Source organism: Dipodomys merriami, unplaced genomic scaffold (assembly GCF_024711535.1).
Source record: "Dipodomys merriami isolate MVZ:Mamm:240054 unplaced genomic scaffold, mDipMer1.0.p SCAF_81, whole genome shotgun sequence".
NCBI classification, from domain to species: domain Eukaryota; kingdom Metazoa; phylum Chordata; class Mammalia; order Rodentia; family Heteromyidae; genus Dipodomys; species Dipodomys merriami.
Window position 1 is genome coordinate 2,088,542 of NW_027206413.1, and position 20,947 is coordinate 2,109,488.

General features: G+C 37.6%; 1 protein-coding gene across 5 annotated transcripts in view; it reads left to right on the forward strand.

Annotated features, from left to right (window-relative positions):
• LOC138819687 (nucleoside diphosphate kinase homolog 7) overlaps positions 1-20,947 on the forward strand; it is a 101,364-nt gene that overhangs the window by 64,852 nt on the left and 15,565 nt on the right. For 4 of the 5 annotated variants that reach the window (XM_070011188.1, XM_070011186.1, XM_070011189.1 and 1 more), the window contains one exon: positions 14,265-14,372. The exons of the other annotated variant lie outside the window; for it this stretch is intronic. In XM_070011188.1, the coding sequence (XP_069867289.1) occupies positions 14,265-14,372 (108 nt within the window). The remainder of the gene's footprint in view (positions 1-14,264; positions 14,373-20,947) is intronic. 5 annotated transcript variants of the gene reach the window in all.

Genomic DNA, 20,947 nt, shown 5'->3' on the forward strand with positions numbered 1-20,947 from the left:
AGCTTAGGAACAGTGTGATAGTAGTATTATGTACGAAGCTCATGGCTAGATTCTGTGGCTTGGTACATTGAGACAAGCAAGTTAGCATTTCTCTCTCTCTTTTTCTCTTTCTCCCTCTCTTCCTGTTTCTCCTTCTCTGCCTCTCTCCCTTCCTCTTCCTTTCTACTTTTTTGCCTCCCTACCTTTAGAAAGTGGCATTGAATGTTTTCTACATATTAGCTATTATACTAGGATAATAAGTTTATTAATAGTAATCAGCCAAATAAGGTTTTTTTCCTCTGAAGAACTTACAGGCAAGATATAGCAAAAGGTAGAACTGCTAATTAATAGGAATCTCAGTTTAAATTAATCTACATATTATACTATCCTGAGATAATTTAGAAATTCATGTTTTCACTGCCTTGTCATTCCCACATCTAAAGAAAGACCCTGGGTCACAATCTACATGGGTATAATTAATGTTTGGAAAACCACCAGGTACATATTGGTCACCCAATTAATATTTGGTGAATTAATGAATAGGCCAGCTCATTGTTAGGTAGACCTAACAATGTCATTAACTCCTTGCTTAATTGTATTTTACAAAGCAAAGCTCATCCTCCTTCTGGCTGTCAAAATTCATCTTTTGTTTGGCTTACAGTTCTAGGGTTCTGGTCTGAGATCAGGTGGCCCTATTGATTTGAGCCTCTGGTGAAGACACTAGGTAGCAGTAATGGGCGGTGTCAGCACAAAACACTGAAATCATAAGCCAGGACTAAGAAATGTGAGTCCTATAGTCTCCTTTACAGACATACCTCAGTGATCGAAAGATCTTTCCAGAAGATTTACTCCTCCCAGGTCCACAGCACTTCTATTACTTCTACCCTGGGGCCAGTGCTTTGATATTGGGATTTGGGGGAATACTGTCTATTTCAAACCATAGAACAGAAATGTTAAGCAACAAACAGAACAGCACCAGCAGCAGCAGCAACAACAACTTTTTGTGTATATATGCATACCTTCTAGTAGTGCAGATTTCAAAAAGTCGTCTTCATGAATTAAACTTTCAGAGACTGCTAGTCTTGAGCTGAAGAGCTGAGGGACAGCGCCCAGGCCCAGAGTTCAGGCCCCATGACCGGACCAAAAAAAAAACCAAAAAAAAAAAAAAACTTTCAGAGATTCTCTATACTATAAACTCAGAGGATAAATTGGAAGTTTCACTTTAAGGGATTTTTGCCTTATACCTCCTTTCTTGTTGAATTAGAATTTAATTTTCTTTCAAACAAAGTTATCAAATGCATTGTGGGTGTGGAGTATTAGGGGTGAGCATGAGAGACTAATTATTAGCTCAGTCCATGTGGAATGTGTACTCTAGTAAGGAATATGGTCATTAGATAATTACATAAATATGCCTACATGGTAACTATGTTGACTGCTTTAAAGAAGTGTGATCACTGTGTAAGGGCTTGTCCTCAGAGCCTTTAGCTAAATTGAGAGTGGGGGAGGGGTTTCCAAATGATTCTCATTTATTCTAAATTCTGAAGGTTTAAAAATATCTATGTGAGACTGTGAAAACCTAGCATATTTTAGGAACTGAGAGAAATCCAGTTTGACTCTGATGTTGAGTGCAAAAAGGAGAATAGACTGTAATGCAGTTGAAGAAATTATTTAGGCCAAAGTAGATCACAGTAACCAGTCTGTATTTACTGTAAGTTCAGTGAAAACTCCATGGGAAAGTTTACGTGGATATTGATGTAGCCAAATTTTTATTTTAGAAGAGTGCTAGAGCTGTATGGCAAACTGATAATTGATTGAGATGATGGGAGTTTTGTGAAGACAGCTATCAGAATTTATGGGTAATTTAGATGTGGAAATGAGTGACGAGATAGTTATCTAATCTGGATGAAGAAATTCTTGAAGAAATGATCACTATACTTTGGAATAGTCTAAATTTTGTTGTTTAAATGTCTTTTTCCTAAGCTATTGGTTTAAATTTTATGTACATATAAGTTGTTTTACTCTCAAAAGTAGGAAATAGAGATACCAGAAATGCATTCAGACTATTTCTTAAGTACCTGCCAGCTTTCAGTAAATTGAAAACACCTTGGTGTTGGAAGAAGGTTTCTTGGATGTGTCTTTTGTTTTGTTCTTAAAGTAATGGTCTGGTAATAATCAGTTTATACTCTGCGCCTTCCATTTTAATTTCATAGATTTTTAACTAAAATTTTATTTTTAAAAAGTGCTCTATTTCTACCCTGCTGGAACCAACAGATGTTGCTTTCTTGTTCTGCTTTTGGAAATTCTGAAGTGGGTAGAGTTAGCTGATTACAATCCATATGGAATACGAATAAAGTTCTTTAAAACCTTACAGCATTGAAATCCACCTAACATATCTTTTTCAAACCTTTCAATGTATAAGTGTCTTTTTATTACTTTTTTATTATTATTTTTATTGTCAAGGTGATATGCAGAGGGGTTACAATTATAGAAATAAGGTAATAAATACATTTCTTGTCAAACTTGTTACCCCCTCTCTCATTTTTTCTCCCTCTTTCCCTCTTCCTTCATCCTCCCTCCCTCCCCCCCAAGTTATAAAGTTCATGTCCAACATATTGCCTTGTGAGTATCACTGTTGCATTGGTTTCCCCTTTGTCCTTTGTCTCACCATTTTGTTGTTCCCCTTCCCTTCCCTAGTTTAGATAAATGTACATACAATACCAGGATACCAAAATCAAATACAGTGACAACAGGGATAAACCATAGGGGGAAGAACACACAAAAGAAACAAGATATCACATAGTACATTAAAAACAACAAGAACAAAGTAAAACCTCTTGTGTCCATATCTTGGAGTTCATTTTGCTTAGTATCATCTTATATGGTCATATGTACATAGCTATTGAGATATTCTGCTCATTGAGATATTCCACCTGGACGGTGGAATATTTAGTCAGGGCATAGGAGGAGGATTGGGGTGGGCTCTGAGTAGGTCAGATTGTATATTAATGGAAATCTCACAGGCAAGCTCTTTACAGTCTAGAAGTTGGCTGGCCTTGGGAGGGATAAGCAAAGATGTGAACCACTGCCTCTGGCCTTTGCTCTGTGTGTGTGTGTGTGTGTGTGTGTGTGTGTGTGTGTGTGTGTGTGTGTGTGTGTGTGTGTGTGTGTGTGTTCGCGCACGTGAGTGCACAGTGGCAGTACTGGGCTTGAATTCAGGGCCTTCTGTTCTCTTTCACTTGAGATAGGTGCTCTACCACTTGAGTCATGCCTCCACTTTTTGCTGATTAATTGGAGATAAGAGTCTCATAAACTTTTCTGCCTGGACTGGCTTCAAACCATGATCCTCATATCTTAGCCTCCTAAACATCTAGGGTTTCAGACATCACCCGCTAGGCACTTCCCTTTGCCCAGTCTTTGATAGGCTTATTTTTGTTTTTGTTTTTTGTTCTTCTGCTTTTGATATCATATGTAAGACTCTCTTATCATATCTAAGATCATCAACTTCTTATGGTGTGTTGTTCTGAGAGTTTAGAGAGTTAGTTTCTTACTTTAGGTGTTGGATCCAGTTCAGTTATTTTTGTATAGTGTGAGGTATGGGTTGACCTTCATTTTTTGGCAGGTGCCTATGTAGATGCCATTTGTTGAGAAAACTTTTCTTTCTCTATTGGATGGTAATAGCACCCTTCATAACCTATACATGATGGATAGGTTATTCTCAACTCTGTTCTATTCTGTTGATTATTGTTCCAGATAAATATTTAAATTTGAAATACTTATTTTTGGTCTTGCTTTTCTTTTAAAGAGTCTTGACATCCAAGAAGATAATTTTTGTTTTGCTTTTTAAATGCTGTATAATTTTTTTAGTCATGATGGTAAAGCGAATTATATCTCAGAAATAATGATTCATTCACCATTGCATACTTAAAATGAATATAAATTCCAGGTATTTTGTAAACCTAGAATTTTTTTTTTTTTCGGGTCCAGTCATGGGGCCTGAACTCTAGGCCTGGGCGCTGTACCTCAGCTCTTCAGCTCAAGGCTAGCGCTCTACCACTTGAGCCAGAGCACCACTTCTGGCTTTTTCTTTTTGCTTATGTGGTGCTGAGGAATCGAACCCAGGTCCTCTGGCATGCAAGGCATGCACTCTACCACTGAGCCACTTTCCCAGCCCCTAAACCTAGAATTTTTACAAAAAAATCTTAATTGTTTTGAAAAATAATATATTTTAAATAATTTTTTAGATTGTAAAGCAATTAAATGCTCAGTGCCTCATTTGCTCCTAACAGTAATTTGGAAAGATATTATTCTATATATCAGGAGACAGAAGCATGAGAACATGCAGAGACCTATGCAGGCCACTCACTCAGCTTGCAGCAAACGCAAATCTCTTAACCATTTCTGCACCCTGACCACTGGCTGAACTCTATTGATTAGATTAGAAATGAGCATTTTGAAGGCTATTTATATGTGACAGAGTCTTTGAGTCCTGAGTCCTTGAATCTCATTTATAGAAAGTAGCCTGCTCAATAGAGATGTGACCAGTAGAGAGACAGACTCACAGGTTCACTCAAGAGGTGGTGCATCCGGGTACTTGTGCTCACTTGCTAAGGGATTGTCCTTAGCAGCTTCTGCTATATCACACCCTTGTGCAGATCACATAGATTTAGAGTTGTTCTCCAATCTTCAAAATTGCAAATGTTAAATCTCTGACTTCTGACTTCTTTTGTTAATGATATTCCAGACTGTGGTTTCTTTCTGAAAAAAGAACAAAACAATTCTTAATTGTTGCTTTCATTTATTCAGCTTGCACTGTTACTTTTATGGGTCAGACGTTCCTCTGCCCTGGGATAGATAAGATAGTACATAGTTTGGAGTTGGCACACAAATCCCTTATCTCAGAGAAGTTTTGTTTGAATACTAAGGTAGATAGTAGATAACTAAAATAAGCCCTGTGGGGAATGAAGAAGTGGTCCAGGGAACCATCTGAGTTCTCTGGTGAACCTGGTGTTGATGGTTGCTGCTACCAGATCAAAGGGAAGAGCTGTGCTTAATGAGCACCATTCTCTGATAGACTGAGGAGGAGTTAAGAATAGCTTGGAGAATGAACTAGAGTTGTGAGAGCATTTCCAGATAAGATTCTCACAGCAGGCTGAGCTTCTTTAATCCTTTGCGACCCCACAACAAAGCACCATTTATATATCACCGCATTGGTTTTTAGTAGCTTGCTTTTTGTGTCATAGTATTAATGCTTGAACGATTGATTCCCAAAGAGATCTAGCTCACTTCTCACCGCCATTTATCACTGAAACATTGGCATCCTCCATTTATTGTCCTACACTTATTTTTTAAAGTTTTTTTTGTAGTAAGTACTAGCTTCTAGACATTTTATGTCATATATATTTGAGCACAATTATTTTTTGTTTTTGTAGACTGCAGGAAGGAAAGAACTTTTGTTTGTTTACTGGTACGTTTATTTGGAAGTGTACATCTCCTGAACTGCTGTTGCTGCTGCTCTAACTCCCTGGCCGGAAGCTTCGTACCTATTTACTGTCACTTCATCTTTTTAAGATAGAAGGGATGGTGCCCATTTCAGGGATGAAAGGGCTTATTTGAAAAAAAGTTCTTTTAAAATTATCTTATAATTTTTCCAAAGGACTCATTCTTAACAAGAATTAAGCCAAGAGTCGAACTCTGTTCTGCCTGATACCATCTTAGTTTATTTGGGGGTGGGGGCAGGGTGTGTGTGTCTGTTTCTGGATCTTGAACTCAAGCCCTTATATTCTCACTCAGCTTTCTTGCCACAGATGATACTCTGCTAATGGAGCCATACCTCCAGTCTGTCATTTTGTTGATGAAATGTAGAATAGAGTTTATAAGCTTTTCTGCCAGGACTGGCATTGACTTGTGATCCTCCAGTTCTCAGCCTCCTGGGTAGCTAGGATTACAGGTCTAATGCACAGGCACCCAGGTGGAGATTTCTGTTGTTGTTGGTGGTGGTTTGTTTCGTAGACAGGGTATATCATTACATAACCCTGTGTGGTTTTGTGCTTAAGATCCTGTCTTGCTTCCACCTCTTAAGAGTTAGAACAGTAAGTATTTGCTACCACACTGGTTCCAGCTTGAATTTTTATGATTTAGAATCTAAAAAATACCTTTTTTCAAGTTATAACTGCATTTAACATAAAAACTTCAAGCATTTGACAGCATACTGTCAAATGTTGAGTCTCTATAAAGAGAGCAGCAAGGTTTCTTTCTGTGACAATAGAACCAATTGATATTTTGTTGGTATCATCCTAGACATGGACCTCAGATTTGTTTGAAACATTCAATTTCACTTTAGTAATCCATTATGAGAGAAAAATAAGAGAAAAAAATACTGGAAACAATCCATCAAGAGACTGTTACCCATGTGATTCTAACCTGTTGAGGATACGTGCATATGTACCCTTTGGATTTCATATTGTTCTTCTTAATATTTAGGACTTTGTTCATGTGGCCTGAGCATCTGTAATGGGTAGGAGTAATGTCCCTATCGCTTCTGACGCCCGCCTTCTCGCCCCTCGCTCTCATCTGTGTCTCCCCTTGGCTCTCACAGGGCGGGAGGGATTGTATACGTTTTTTTCCATAGCAGACCTTCTCTTGCTTTCCTTCTACATTTTACTAGTTTTTTATTTCCCCATTTTTCATATTGGATTGTTTTGTCCTTGTATGTCCCAACTATTAGTTTGAACACTCACAAAAAATGTTATCTTTTCATTCCTTTATTTAGTTATTTAAAAGAAATTCCTTCCTAGTGTTCCTTTTATATCTTTACCTACATTAATCATTTGTACTGGAATGATACTCTTTTGTGTAAGATCTTTTAGCTTAACATATATAAATATATATGTGTATATATATATATGTGTATATATATATATATATATATATATATATATATATATATATATATATATATATATATTTCAGCCATGGGGCTTGAACTCTGGGCCTGGGCGCTGTCCCTCAGCTTTTCAGCTCAAGACTGGAGCTCTACCACTTGAGTCACGGTGCCACTTCCAGTTTTCTGGTGGTTTATTGGAGGTCAGAGTCTCGGGGACTTTCCTGGTGGGCTGACTTTGAACCTCGATCCTCAGATCTCACCCTCCTGAGTAGCTAGGGTGACAGGCATGAGCCACCGGCGCCTGGCACTTTACTTCCTTTTTGGTAATTTCTTTTTTTTCATGGAGAGGCTTTCTTGCTGTGGACGTCTTTAATAGCCAGCGTCTAATTAGACATGCCCATAGTACCATCGGATGGCAGGGCTTAATCTTCCTAAAGCAATGAGCTGTGGCAGGAGGCCGAGCCACTAGCATTTCAGAATCCCAGGAGGCCCTGGGCAGCGTGCGCCAGGCTGTATCTCCCTGGTGCCAATGTGCTGCTCGTCAGTTTCAAATGGCAGCCCCCTAGTTCATCGCCTAGGTGGGAGGAGAATCGTTTTAAACCTTCCTGAGACCCTGGGAAATGACCACTTTGAGATAGGAAAGAGCCTGTCTCTTTGGAAGGCTGTCAGTAAGTAGAGGCCACTGGCACCAGTGCCAGGTTTGAGTCCAGGCAGTTACTGCTGGCAGGAGCAGTCCTGCGCTGCCGTGTTCTTGGGATGCCTTAGTGAGATACCGTATTTCTGTCCCGGTGACAGTCCTACCACCCGTGGGCCCAGAGAGGGGACATCCCATGGGACCTTGCAGACACACACCACCCTTCACTGCTGGATGCTGACTTTTGTCCAGTGACAAACTTACTTTCTAGTTAACAAAACAACTTTAAAAATAGATAGCATGTGCAGTACGATCTCTTTGAAAGTACTTAATTCAAATGTCACAAAAATGTTAATTCACATATAACTTATAACTTGTCTATTTTATAGAAGTCTATAGCTCCTCAAAGAATTTCTTTTAGAAGTCCTTTTAAATGTTTGTTTTCCTACATTTTAACTAAATCTTCAATCTGTGTAAAAAGTGAAGTGCATAGGAGGGAAGGATGGTACATTTCACAACAAACCAGTGTGTGCTCTCACGCTTCTAGTCTACGCACTTTCAGAGCTTCAGGTGCTTGATGAGTTCACTGTTTTTAAGTAACCATAACTAGAATTTCAACCATGTCATTTCTCTCAGACTATAACCTGACCAGAGTGCTAGGTTATCTAAAATTTACAAATCTGTTAGTGTAAATTTATGCTGAGGTCTCCTAAGTGTACTGTCCATTCCGTTGCTTATTATTTTCCAAGCCCAGTCTTTCCTTGTAGATACCACCAACTTGAGTGAATGTCTCCTTCTAATGTCTCCACCTTGTACTGTCTAAGGCTCTCACCTGGACCTAGATTAGGCACCTAGATTGTCTTTTTTTTTTTTTAAGTGTGAAAATACCGTACAGAGGGGTTACAATTACATGGGCAAAGTAATGAGAACATTTCTTTTTTTGGGGGGAGGGGGCGGTCATGGGTCTGAATTCTGGGCCTGGGCGCTGTCCCTCAGCTCTTCAGCTCAAGGCTAGCACTCTACCACTTGAGCCACAGCACCACTTCGGGCTTTTTTCTTTTTGCTTATGTGGTGCAGAGGAATCGAACCCAGGGCCTCATGCATGCAAGGCAAGTGCTCTACCACTGAGCCACCTTCACAGCCCTAATGAGAACATTTCTTATCAAGCATTGTAGCCTCCGCCTTTGTTGTCTTTTAAGTGTTCCTCACCCCCTAGCCTAGAGACTAATTAGAAAACCTGCATTACACCTTCTGGGATCTTTAGTACTAGAAGAAAATGCTCTGACACAGTGTTTTTAAATGTTTCTGTGCAGAAAAACTTGGAGATCTTGTGGAACTGTAGGTTGATTTTCTTGTTCTAATGTAGCATTTATGACACACTCCCAAATGCTCTAAGGCAGGTGGTCTGCAAACCTCACTTTGATTGGCAACCTCATAGTTTCACCAAATGTCGGCTGCTGAGGCCACCAGTCCAGCAGAGGGACAAAAATATATCTTAAAATATTGTTAAATGTTCCGCTTTTTCTGCAGTATACAAATAGTGCTAAGAAGTGAAGAAATTTAAGTCAATGTAGAGGAGTAATTGATGATACTCTATCTTCTATCAGTGTCCTCCCCATTTATGAAACTAATCAACAGAAATGGACTGTAGCTTCTCTCCTTTCCATAGATTCCAGACTAAATGAGATTATAAGTTAACTCTGATTTCTTGCTTTGATAGATTCAGGCTTAAAAGAGCTTTCAGAACACATTTCTGGTAACCTGATTTACCTAATCTTTCTCTGACTTCTGCTTTTCTTTAGCTCTCCTAGCTTTAGGAGCAGATCCAATTTTCCAATAAATTTTAAAATGCATGAGTATCACACTTTAGAGTCAAGAGTTCCTCACAAGTATAACCATGAGCCTCTGGCTCACACCTATGATCTTAGCTACTCAAGAGGCAAAGATCTGGAGGATCACATCTGAAAGCCAGCTTTGGCAGAGAAGACTTAGAATCCATCTCGGAAATAACCAGTAAAAGGTCAGACTGGAAAGTGGCAGTACACCAGCTGAGCAAGCCCAAGGCTTTTAGCTTACACCCCAGTACCAAGAAAATAGGGCTATATATCAGTAGCCTGCATCTTAAACATATTTGTTTTCATGGTCCAAAACATTAAATGGAAAATCCCAGAAATATTTAAAAAGTTAAAAAATTATTGCTGTGTATTGCTATAGTTATTATTTATTTAATAAGCTGCTCTATAGCAAATACTATTTTTAAGTCAGAGCAGAGCTGTAGCTTTTAGCTATTAAAAATACAATCACCATTTTTGTTGTTGTTGTTGTTGGTCATAGGGCTTGAACTCTGGGCCTGGGCACTGTCCCTCAGCTCTTCAGCTCGAGGCTAGGGCTGTACCACTTGAGCCACAGCACCACTTCTGGTTTTCTGGCCGTTTATTGACAACAGGGGATAAACCATAGGGGGAAAACACAAAAGAAAAAAGACATCACATAGTACATTAACAACAACAACAAGTTAATAACTGTAGCTGTGATGGAGAGCTACGCCACTGAGATGACATTTTTCTGTTTCATAATTTCCAGGAGACAGGGAAAGCACACACCAGCATGGGAGATGAGGGCAAGGGAACAAGTATACCCTTCAAAAGTCACTTCAGTGACCTGTTTCCTCCAATCAGGTCCCACCACCTTTTACTCAGTCAGCTAAGATGAATCTACTGATGACATCAAGGCCCTTAACCACCTATCAACTGTAGCTGGAACCAAGGTTTCATATCCAAACCCCAACCCTGTAAATAAATACTTGCTGACCAAATGGAGGGACAGGTTAACAAATGGGATAAATGAGGTAGTGATCCATTGGTTGTGACTATTAAATGAAATATTTGAAGTAACCCTGTATTCTATATTGTGAATGTATGCAATGACAATGACATCACCAAGAATCAAAGAAAAATTGAGTTGGTAGAGTGAGGAGTGGGCTGGTTCTGAAAATAATTGATGTGAGATATACATTTGAGGTGCTAGCAGAATGACCAGAGTATAAATGCCCAGAATTCATCAGTTACTATCAAATGGCAGTTTGGAATGACTTTTCCTGTGGTTTTCTAAATATTATAATGTATATCTATTATGTATATGGATGGGAATAAGTAAACTAAGGGAGCTAATTTTTAACACTTTTGTGTTGACATGATTCAACAATGAATTAGAATTGCAAAATTGCTATTATTTTATTACTTTAAGGAAGTTTCTGTAGGCTAGTAGAGAATGATGGAAAATATTGGGGCAGAGTAGGGCTTACTGTGCAGAGTTTTTTGGCAGGAAATGATTAAGAATGTCTTTCAAGTTTCTTAATATAATTATACCTCAACGATTCATCTCTTATAATACAGTATTTTTAGGAAGTAGAGGAGAAATAGGAAAATATTTGCTAAAAAGTAATATCACTTTCCTCTATACTAATGTTTATTTTCTCAGACTTTGCTCATATAAATGCATCTTTCTTTGTAGGTTTGTTAAAATATAAAGCATTTTCTATAAAAGTGAGTAAAGAGATTTCTCCAGCTTTTTTTAAAAGAAGAAATATAGGAGGGTTCAAGTTTCCATTAAAAAAATATCTCTTGTCTTCATTTTTGTCTTAGTTGGAGCCTATTGTTGGCTCTTCAGGAGCAATGGTTACCATGTCCTATGGTCTATTAAAATCTAGAAGAAAAGACAAGATTGTATGTTTAACTGTTCCATCTGAAATAACATTGAGTTGCAGTCCTCTTTAGATGCTATGAATTTACATTATACCTAATTTTTACTTGAAGAAATGTGAAAGGTGAAGACTGTCATAGTTCACAAAATGGCACATCTTAATGATTCTTCCTTGATTTTTGTAGCTTCCAGTGCCAGCTGGTTTATTCAGTGAGACTAGTGAATAGGTATGTGAGTTTAACTTCACAGTTACTTGTTCTGAATTCTATGCAAGCGTTCTTTTGAAAAATTTCTATTGTTATAAAGGTGAATTACAGAAGGTTTACAGTTACGTAAGTCAAAGAGAACATTTCTATTTTGGACAGTGTCACCCCTTCCTTTGTACTCTTCCAGTTTTTCCCTCCCATCTCCAATATATAGGGGCTCTGAAAAGGATGTAGCAGTAGGCTTTGGATTTCTTCCTTGGTTTCCTTTCTACTTGGAGTTCCTTCCCTGTGCTCCATTAAGCTGTGACTTAGTCTGATGTTGCCTATCTCCCAGGGATATAAAACTACAGTTGTGTTAGTTAGCATAAGATTGCTGGAAGATCAGCTTTGTTATTTTTGAAATGCCAGAGGAGTCAAGGAGAAGACTTAGCACACATACACTGTTCACAGTTGTCAGATTTGTCCAGGAGTACTGGTGATTGCTGGAGACATGAGTATTTCTATCTTAATTACCGTGGCTACCTCGTTGGCCTTTGGTAGTATGTTATTACCCTGTTGCCTGTTGTCCCTGGATTGAGGGCAATGCTTAGAATGAATTGTATTTTTTTCAGCTGTTTTGGGGTTGCCAGGACTGAAACCATGGTCAGTTTTTTTTTATACTTACGTCAATACTAAATATTTACTCTATAATTCAGGGTAGAAGTTTTCCCTTTATTTAATATTTGCAGGACTAGACTAGTGACTTAGTGATTAGCCACCAAAAGTTAAATATTATTTGAATATATTTGCTACTTGGTCACAAAATTCTTCATTCCAAGTTTTATAATTAGTATATTTCATATCTCTTTCCAGTTTATTTTGTTTCTTAAATGGGACACCATTTTCATTCCCAAATATCTTTCCTGTGTTATTGAGAACCAGAATGGTTTACTGTGGAAGCAATGTGCTCTTTGTCCAGATGTATTGAATAGATTATATAGCCTATTCAATAAACACTGACATTCCTTAACATGCATGATGCAGTCATAGAATACTTCAGTAAACATTCTCTTCTTTGTTTTCAGCTTTGTGCTAATTAAAATTCTATTTGGTATATTTTCTCATGTCTTAGAGGTCATTCTCTAAGCAGGAATTATTCTTCCCACTGCAGGATTACCTGAGTAGAATTTTTAGTACTTGCAATGAGCTGTAAAATATGTAAGTACTTGATGGTGTTGTATAAGGAAGGTTGTAGAAGGCGGTGAATATGCAAAGAATTTGGTGGTCTGGAAGGTTGTTGACTCTATATATTTCACTTAAAGAGTCTAATTGTTTTAGCTGATCAGTTAAGAAATACTGCAGTAACATTTTAAGGATCATTTATGGTATTGATTGAAATTGTACGGTGGTGCTTTGTGTTGCCTTTAGTATCTGATAAGCAGTTGTGTTCTTTTAGGGAGAAGGGATTGTATATGGTGCATGGTTTTCACTATGGAGAGAAAAGAGAAGAAATGTGACTATTAGGAACAAGTAGGGAAATGACAAGGAGAAATCAGTCTACAGAAGATCACTTTACTTTTAGTATTTTACTTTTATTTTAGTGTTTTTTAAAATCTTTTAAGCATGTATTATACTTTATTGTGATCCAAACTAAAATCAATTCACTATTATTCCTTTAGTAATAGTTTTTTGTTATTACTATCCAGTATTATAAACTGTAAATAATGTCACACTTTCATATGAGTGGCAGTGGAATCGATTTTTTTCCTCCCATCCTCTTTTCCTCCCTCCTCTTTCCTTTTCCTTTTTCCTATCTTTTCCTTTCCTTTTCCCTTTCCCTTTTGTTTTCCCTTTCCCTTTCCTTTTCCCTTTTCCTTTCCCTTTTCCTTTCCTCCCTCCCTTCTTCCTTCTATCTGTTGTCTTCTTTCCTTCAACATTCCTGCCTCAACTTGACTTCATTACCATGCTTGGTAATCTCAATTTAAATAACTTGTCTCTTAATCTTGTTGCTATGTTGGTAGTCATCCATCCCATCAGACCCACCTTGTCATCATCTCTTCCCCTCTCTGTCCTCCATGTCCTTCCTTCCTTTCCAGAGTTATTGTCAACCTGTTGTACTTCTCTTGTTTTGTTATTTTTGTTGGTAAAACTCTCAGCTTTCATAAAATTCAGGGCTATTTGTAGCTGCTTGTTAAATGAGCTAATACAAAGTAGATATAACATCTAAAAAATCTTCTAAATCTTTCAATACATCAAACTGGTTTATGTTAAATCAAATCATTTAGATATCTACTGTCTTTATAAAAGTTTTCACAATAATGAAATGACTCATGTTTTATGTGATTTTTTTTTACTTTTTATATGCTTTTTTATTTTACTGTCAAAGTGAAGTACAGAGGGGTTACAGTTACGTAAGTAAGGTAGTGATTTCATTTCCTGTCTGATTTGTTACCCCTACCCTCATATTTCTCCCTCTTTCCTTCCCCCTCAACCCTCCCCAGTTGTACAGATCATTTCCAACATACTGTCTTGTGAGTATTGCTGTTGCTTAAGTTCCCCCTTTGTCCTTTGTCTCCCCATTTTGTGGTCCCCTAGTTTGTGTGATTTTTAATAATCTGTTGACAAATGGAAATGTAATTATTGTTTGCCCTCTAACACAAATTGCAATAGACTCTACATTGGGCCACAGGAATTCTTAAGAGTAAATGCAAAATTTTCAGGGTGTGAAATTTTCATACATTCATGTGGTTTCCAGGAAAAACTAGCATCTTTAATGTACAACATGTATCTCATAAATAAAAATAATTCAAGTGTTTCATAGAGCTAATGTTTTTCTTATGCTCGTCATAAGACTAATGTCTATGTAAATGTATATTAATAGGAAATTGCCCGGCATTTGCGCCCTGACACCCTCAGAGCAATCTTTGGTAAAACTAAGATCCAGAATGCTGTTCACTGTACGGATCTGCCAGAGGACGGCCTGCTAGAGGTAAGCCAGGGAAGGGCCAGCTCCTGTTCACATGACAGTCCCATAAGGAATCCCAGCAGGAGAATCCTGCGTAGGAGAAGCCATGTTAATAGTCTAGGGTTACACCGTTGGTTACATTGGCCATCTGATAACATTGGACTGTAACTTTAAAGGACCGGTAGGATGGATTTGTCCCACATGCTCCAAAGCTGGAGCAAGAGAAGTGCTTGAACCCAGGAGTTCCAGGCTACCCCCAACACCATTGAACACAGGCGTTCCAGGCTAGCCCGGACACCTTCATAAGGCTCTGTCTCTGGGGAGAAAAAGAATTCAAATTTTAGGATGCTAAATATATAACATATATATATATATTCATTAAAGAATTAAAGATATAGTTTAAAATAATAAGCAAAACACTACAGCATCAATTAAATTATGTGACATAGGTTTTTAAATCAGGTGGCAGTACCATTTGTCAGACCATGTTGTTACAAGTCATGAAAATATTCCAATGAAATTTAAGAGCACAGTAGAAAAGCGAATGGCATTAAACCTCATAGCTCCATTTCTTAGTGCTTTTTATATGTCAAGTTCTACCATGATACATGCTTTGTATAAATCACTTATTTCACAAAACCATAATAATACTAATAGCCTGGTATTATTATGTCTACCTTTTCTGGAAAATGAAATTGAGACACAGAGAGGTTAAGTAACATCCCCAAATCAAATACTTAATAGAAGACAGAGCCATATTTTGACCTCTAATTTATTTAATTAATTTAAATAAGAAAAATGAAAGAACTGATTTTAAAAAGTAAAAATCTATTTTGGGCTTAAAGGGTCATTTCTAAACTAAAAGCAAAGAAAGAAATGTCAGCTATGAAGTTGCTATTTTTAACTTATATGTAGTTTTAAAGCTTTTATGTACTTCTAAGGAAATTAAATGAAATTTAAAGAAAAATGATAAATTTAAGTGATTATTATAGCAATGAACAAAACTAGTTGCTATTCCTTTTTTTTTTTTTTTTTTGGGTCCGGTCGTGGGGCCTGAACTCTGGGCCTGGGCGCTGTCCCTCAGCTCTTCAGCTCAAGGCTAGCGCTCTACCACTTGAGCCACAACGCCACTTCCGGCTTTTTTCTTTTTGCTTATGTGGTGCTGAGGAATCGAACCCAGGACCTCATGCATGCAAGGCAAGCGCTCTACCACTGAGCCACATTCCCAGCCCACTAGTTGCTGTTCTTAATCTATATTTTCGTGATTGTTACTTGCTCTCTGTGTAAAAATCTATTAGTCTTTTTTTAAAATTATTTCTGCCTTTGAAGTCATATATAAAAGTCTTCCCTTCCCCCCCCCCCCATATTTCTTCTTCAATTTAAATTTTATAAACCACCTGGAATTTATTTGATCTTTTGGATGAGGTATGGATTTTGCAAGTTGTCACCACATTGTATATTCTATTGTTTTATTGTTTTTTGTCATTTATTGAATACTTATAGATACCTAAACTTGTTTATGGACTTTAAATTTTAGCCCATTAGTATGTTTCAGCAAAATACTATTTTTATTATTGCTGTTTATACTTTACAAAAGTTTTTCTTTTGTTATTCTCTTAAATGTATTTCTCCAAATGAACTTTATGTGTGTTCTGTCAAGTGCTTTGTTGTACCACTGGAAGATGCAAGTACGACCTTGATTAACATGACAGTATGTTTATATATTAATGTGGGGGTGTCATGTGTATAGTTCTGAGTCTCTCCACATCCATATAATACACATGCCTCACCTTTTATGCAAGCAGTAGTTACTTTTTATTTTCTACTTTGGGGCATGAACTTAGGGCCTTGTACTCTCGCTTATTTTTCCAGTCAAGGCTGACACTCTTCCACTTCAGGCACACTTCCAGCTTTTGTGCTGGTTAATTGAAGATAGGATACATTTCTGCCATCTAATTCTCAGAATGTCAAGTTCCACCAGTTCTCTCAATAAGGTACTTTCATAGCAAATAGGTCTAAGACCAGAATCATGCATTTCACTTAATTTTCTTCTTAGTCTCTTTCAATCTAGAGCAGTTTGTCCATTTTTCTCTGACTTTCTTGACCTTGGAACCTTTGAAAATAACAAGCAGAGATTTTAATTAAATTTATTCATTAATTCCTTTGCTTATCAGAAGCTTTTTTAGCTAGCTTTTACCTACAGTTCTAGCAAGGTATTTTATTCTGCTGTGTGGCATCTATTAGTCATACATGAAGTCATTTGTTGGCTCCTCATTGTCCAAAAAAGCGAGTGATGCTTCTTTTATGACTCATCCTTACATATGTCTTGTCTCTGCTCCACTTCCATATTAATCCTCACCTGACAGCTGACCTATGTTCCTGCTGCTCATGGAAATCAGTTGTATTTTCTCTGTTTCCCCAGTTGTCATTAAAAAATAAATATGCTTCTCTTTCTTTTGTTTTACCTTTATGTCTGTTCTTGGGATTGTTTCCTGGTTGTCTCTAAGCAAAAAAAAAAAAAAATCCCTAAACTGCATGCACAGAAATTAAAATTCTTAAAATTGGTACATAGATTATGGTAGAAAATTCAATCAGGTATGATTGAAGTTTGAATTCTGTACATGAAAATGATAGGCCAGTTCTTCTTCACTTGAATGTTTAGATTATTTATATCATTTATTTTTATATGTAATTTATATTATTTATATTACTTAAAAATGAAAAGCAGCTGGGTGTTGGTATCTACCAATAATCCTAGCTACCTCAGGAGGCTGAGAGCTGAGTATGTGTAGAGCCAGTGAAGTGAAGGGAAACTCATAAGACTCTTACCCCAGTTAAGCAGCAAAATAAAGGAAGTAGTGGCATAACTTAAATGGTGTCCTATCACTTAAGTGGTAGAGATGCACCAGCCATAAGTAAAGGCTGCTGCTGGCACAACAACAATAAAAAGTGAAAACCACTGCGTCTGGGCACCGCAGTAAAGAGGGTTCCAGTGGTACCCAGTGGTACTGCCAGTTTTTATTCATCATTTATTGAGTCACCGCATGGACAGTGCATCATACATGGAAACAATTCTCTCCATTCCCCCTCTTCTGTGCTTGAGAGATCACAGTGCCCTGAGGAGGATCAGCCTGGCTTTCAATTGGTATATCCCCAAATCCCTCTACCTTCCTGATGTCAGAAAAAAAAAAAATCATGGCATTGATGACAGTATTCAAGTGAAACCTGAAATGTATTGCAAGTGGAAAGCTTATAGTTGGCATAGAATTTTTTCATCCTCAGACCTCATATTTTAAAAGCTCTGCATTAACCTTTAAAAACATAAGAGGCGTTGATCTATTAAATTATAATTCATTATGATCCTGTTGATATTTAAGTGGTACTGGCAAGTTTCTCAGATGAAGGAATCTAAGGAAGAATTACATATACTATCCTATGTCTTTTTTTGTTTGTCTTGTGTTTTTTGTGTTTTTGTTTTTTTGTGGGTCCGTCGTGGGGCCTGAACTCTGGGCCTGGGCGCTGTCCCTCAGCTCTTCAGCTCAAGGCTAGTGCTCTACCACTTGAGCCACAGCACCACTTCCGCCTTTTTTCTTTTTGCTTATGTGGTGCTGAGGAATCGAACCCAGGGCCTCATGCATGCAAGGCAAGCGCTCTACCACTGAGCCACTTTCCCAGCCCACCATCCTATGTCTTATCAAACAGAGCTCCTTGTCTTTGCTGGGTGATTTCTGTTTATTCACTTATTTATTTTTACCACGGGGAATGGTCTCACACACTGAGAACTAAGGACATCTCTGCTATTTCCTTCATGTAACATAGATAGGAGTTATTTTTCACTCAAGACAACATGGAGCTCTAGTAATAAAATGTCAGAATAACTTGTCCTAAGTAGTCATAATACCTGTTTTCCTTATGGAAGTTCCTATAAATACATTAATAGTATAACTATAATATGCAAGCAGTCATTATAATGCCTGAAACCACATTCCACAAAGGAATTGTAGGTCCATAAGTCTTTCAGTTTCTCAAGCACATCCTACCTCTCACTTTGCTAAGAGTGGTTCTCTTCTCAATCTAAAAAGCAATATATGCCTTATGGTTCAAGAAATATTTTAGTGTGATTTATCCCACATTATAGAAGTACTTACAATAGCATTCACTGAAATCTATAGGAAAAAAATATTTTGTTTATAAAAAGATCGGCTAATTAATAACTGTGGTAAATCCATAAAAAATAAATACGAAATCATAGAACTAAAGAGACCTTAAAAGTGCATTTAAGAACCTCCAAGCATTTTGTCTGAGCACAGTCTCAGCTTTTCTACCTGTTCCTTAGGCAGTGTTTCTCAAACCTTAGCAACGGAATCCTCTGAAAAACATTTTTAAAAGAGAGATAGCTAGGCTTCTCTGTAGCATTTGTGATATGGTAGATCTGAGGTAGGGTCTGAGAATTTGCATTTCTAAACGTTCTCATTTAATACTGTTGTTATTGTACCCTGTACTACACTTTTGACATCTACTTCTCTAAGCCAAGAGACAATGCATACTTTCCTACTCTAAAGTCAAGTTTTCCTTGTTAGCGGCTCTCAGATTTGGATTTTTTCAGACCTGGGACATTTCCAAAAACAACCAAGCAATGAATGGCATTGAGGATAGCCATAGTAATTTTGCCAAATGAGGACATTAGAAAAATTGTTTTCTGTCATCACTATTATTTTGTTTAAAAAAGATATTTAGCCACCAGCAGCAGCATTTAATCACGTAACAATGAACTGTCTCTTTAGTTGAAAATTCAGTTTCATCCAAACCTTCGTTTATTGCTCGACATGCCAAGAGCACAGGCAGGTGCGAGCAAAGCAGCCGCGTCCCGTAGAGATCTGCACAGTTTTCTGCTTTTCATTTCACCATGCACAGGCAGTTCACAACAGTCTGTGAGGAAATGCTGCCCCTTCCCCAGGGTGGCTCATCCCTGCCGAATCTTGGTCCAGACTACTTGAGATGCCCTGTTTTTTCTCATTTTTTCAGGAAGTAGTGAAGTTCCACCCTAGCAGCACCAGCCAAGAAATGGTGATCTAAAACCAATTAAGTTACACTTGATTATGGGATATCTTGTTTTGTTCAAATTTAAAATAGCATATGTTAGGTTCTATAGGTCAAAGAGGAATGTAAACCATTTTGAATTTCTTTACTCTTAATAGTGATTTTTATGTATGTTTTAAAAAATGATAGATGAAAATACACCAAAGATTTTTTTTTGGTCAGTTGTGAGGCTTGAACTCTGGACCCTGAGTACTGTTCCTGAGCTCTTCAGCTCAAGGCTAGCTCTCTACCACTTGAGCCACAGCAACACTTGTGGTTTTCTGGTGGTTAATTGGAGATAGGAGTCTCACAGACTTTTCTGCCTGGACTGGCTTTGAAATGTGATCCTCAGATCTCAGCCTCAGCCTCCTAAGTAGCTAGGATTACAGGCGTGAGCTACAGGCACCCAGCACAAGATTTTTACAAAAGTAGAAAAACGCTTCTTAATTGTTTGGAGAAATAGTCTAACGTTTGTACCACTTGGGCTCAAATAGATAATGCACATTTTTAAAACAATTAACTATCACAATTCACAAATGTAGAACATTGTGATCTATTGTAAAGGAAAAAAGCCAAAGTTTTTTCATAACATCGAGCCAACATAATATGAATAAGTAAAAAGTAATTTTATCTTCATGGATGACTTAATTTTAAGTTAATTGTAATACATTTGTGAGTATTATTTAATTTCATTCATTCACTGTTAAGTGTGCAGTAATTTTACTGGGTGCTATTATGAGGATACAGGTACTATAGAGTGTGTACTGTACAGAGTTCCTGCCTTTGACAAATTTAGTTTGGATGGGAGAACAAGGTAAATGTAACATTGTGTCAGTATGTGAGGTGAGTATAGACTGAAGTACAGAAAAAAGAAGTGAATGAAAGGCCTCGGGACTGTGGCTAAAGCGACCAGGGGCATTTGATGAATAAAATGATGCTAGAAAAGGGTGAGGAAGCATAAAACTTGATTTTTTTATATGGAGGAGAACATGGCAAAGCTAGTGTTAGATGCCACTGAGTTATTTAATTCTGATGGAAGTGGATGGTTCCTTTAGTAGAGTGTAAGAGATAGATACAGAAATGTATGGTAAAGCTAGATTGTGGAGGCTTTAGAAGATTTGTTTTTCTGAACATTGGGATAATGGTGATAAAGTATCAGCTGAGCAATATATGCCAGATTCCGCCCTTGTCTACATACTTCCTTGAAAAGCTTCTGTCTCCCAATTTTGAGTAAGGAGAGTGAAGTTCCTGGGGTGGCATGACCTGACCCAGGTCGCAGCACAAGTGAGTGGGCACAGCTGGTATTCACACCTGAGTGGAACTCAGTCCAAGTGTGCTTTTTTTTTTTAAACAGGAAATTAAAACCAGAATAGCCCATAGTTTTCAATTCAAGGACCAATTATTGACTTACTGATAATATTCTTCTAAGATTACAACTAAAGAGATAAAAATTTCTGTGATGGTTTACGGATGTCTGCCATGCATAGAGGCTGAAGGTTTGTTGATATGTACTATACCCA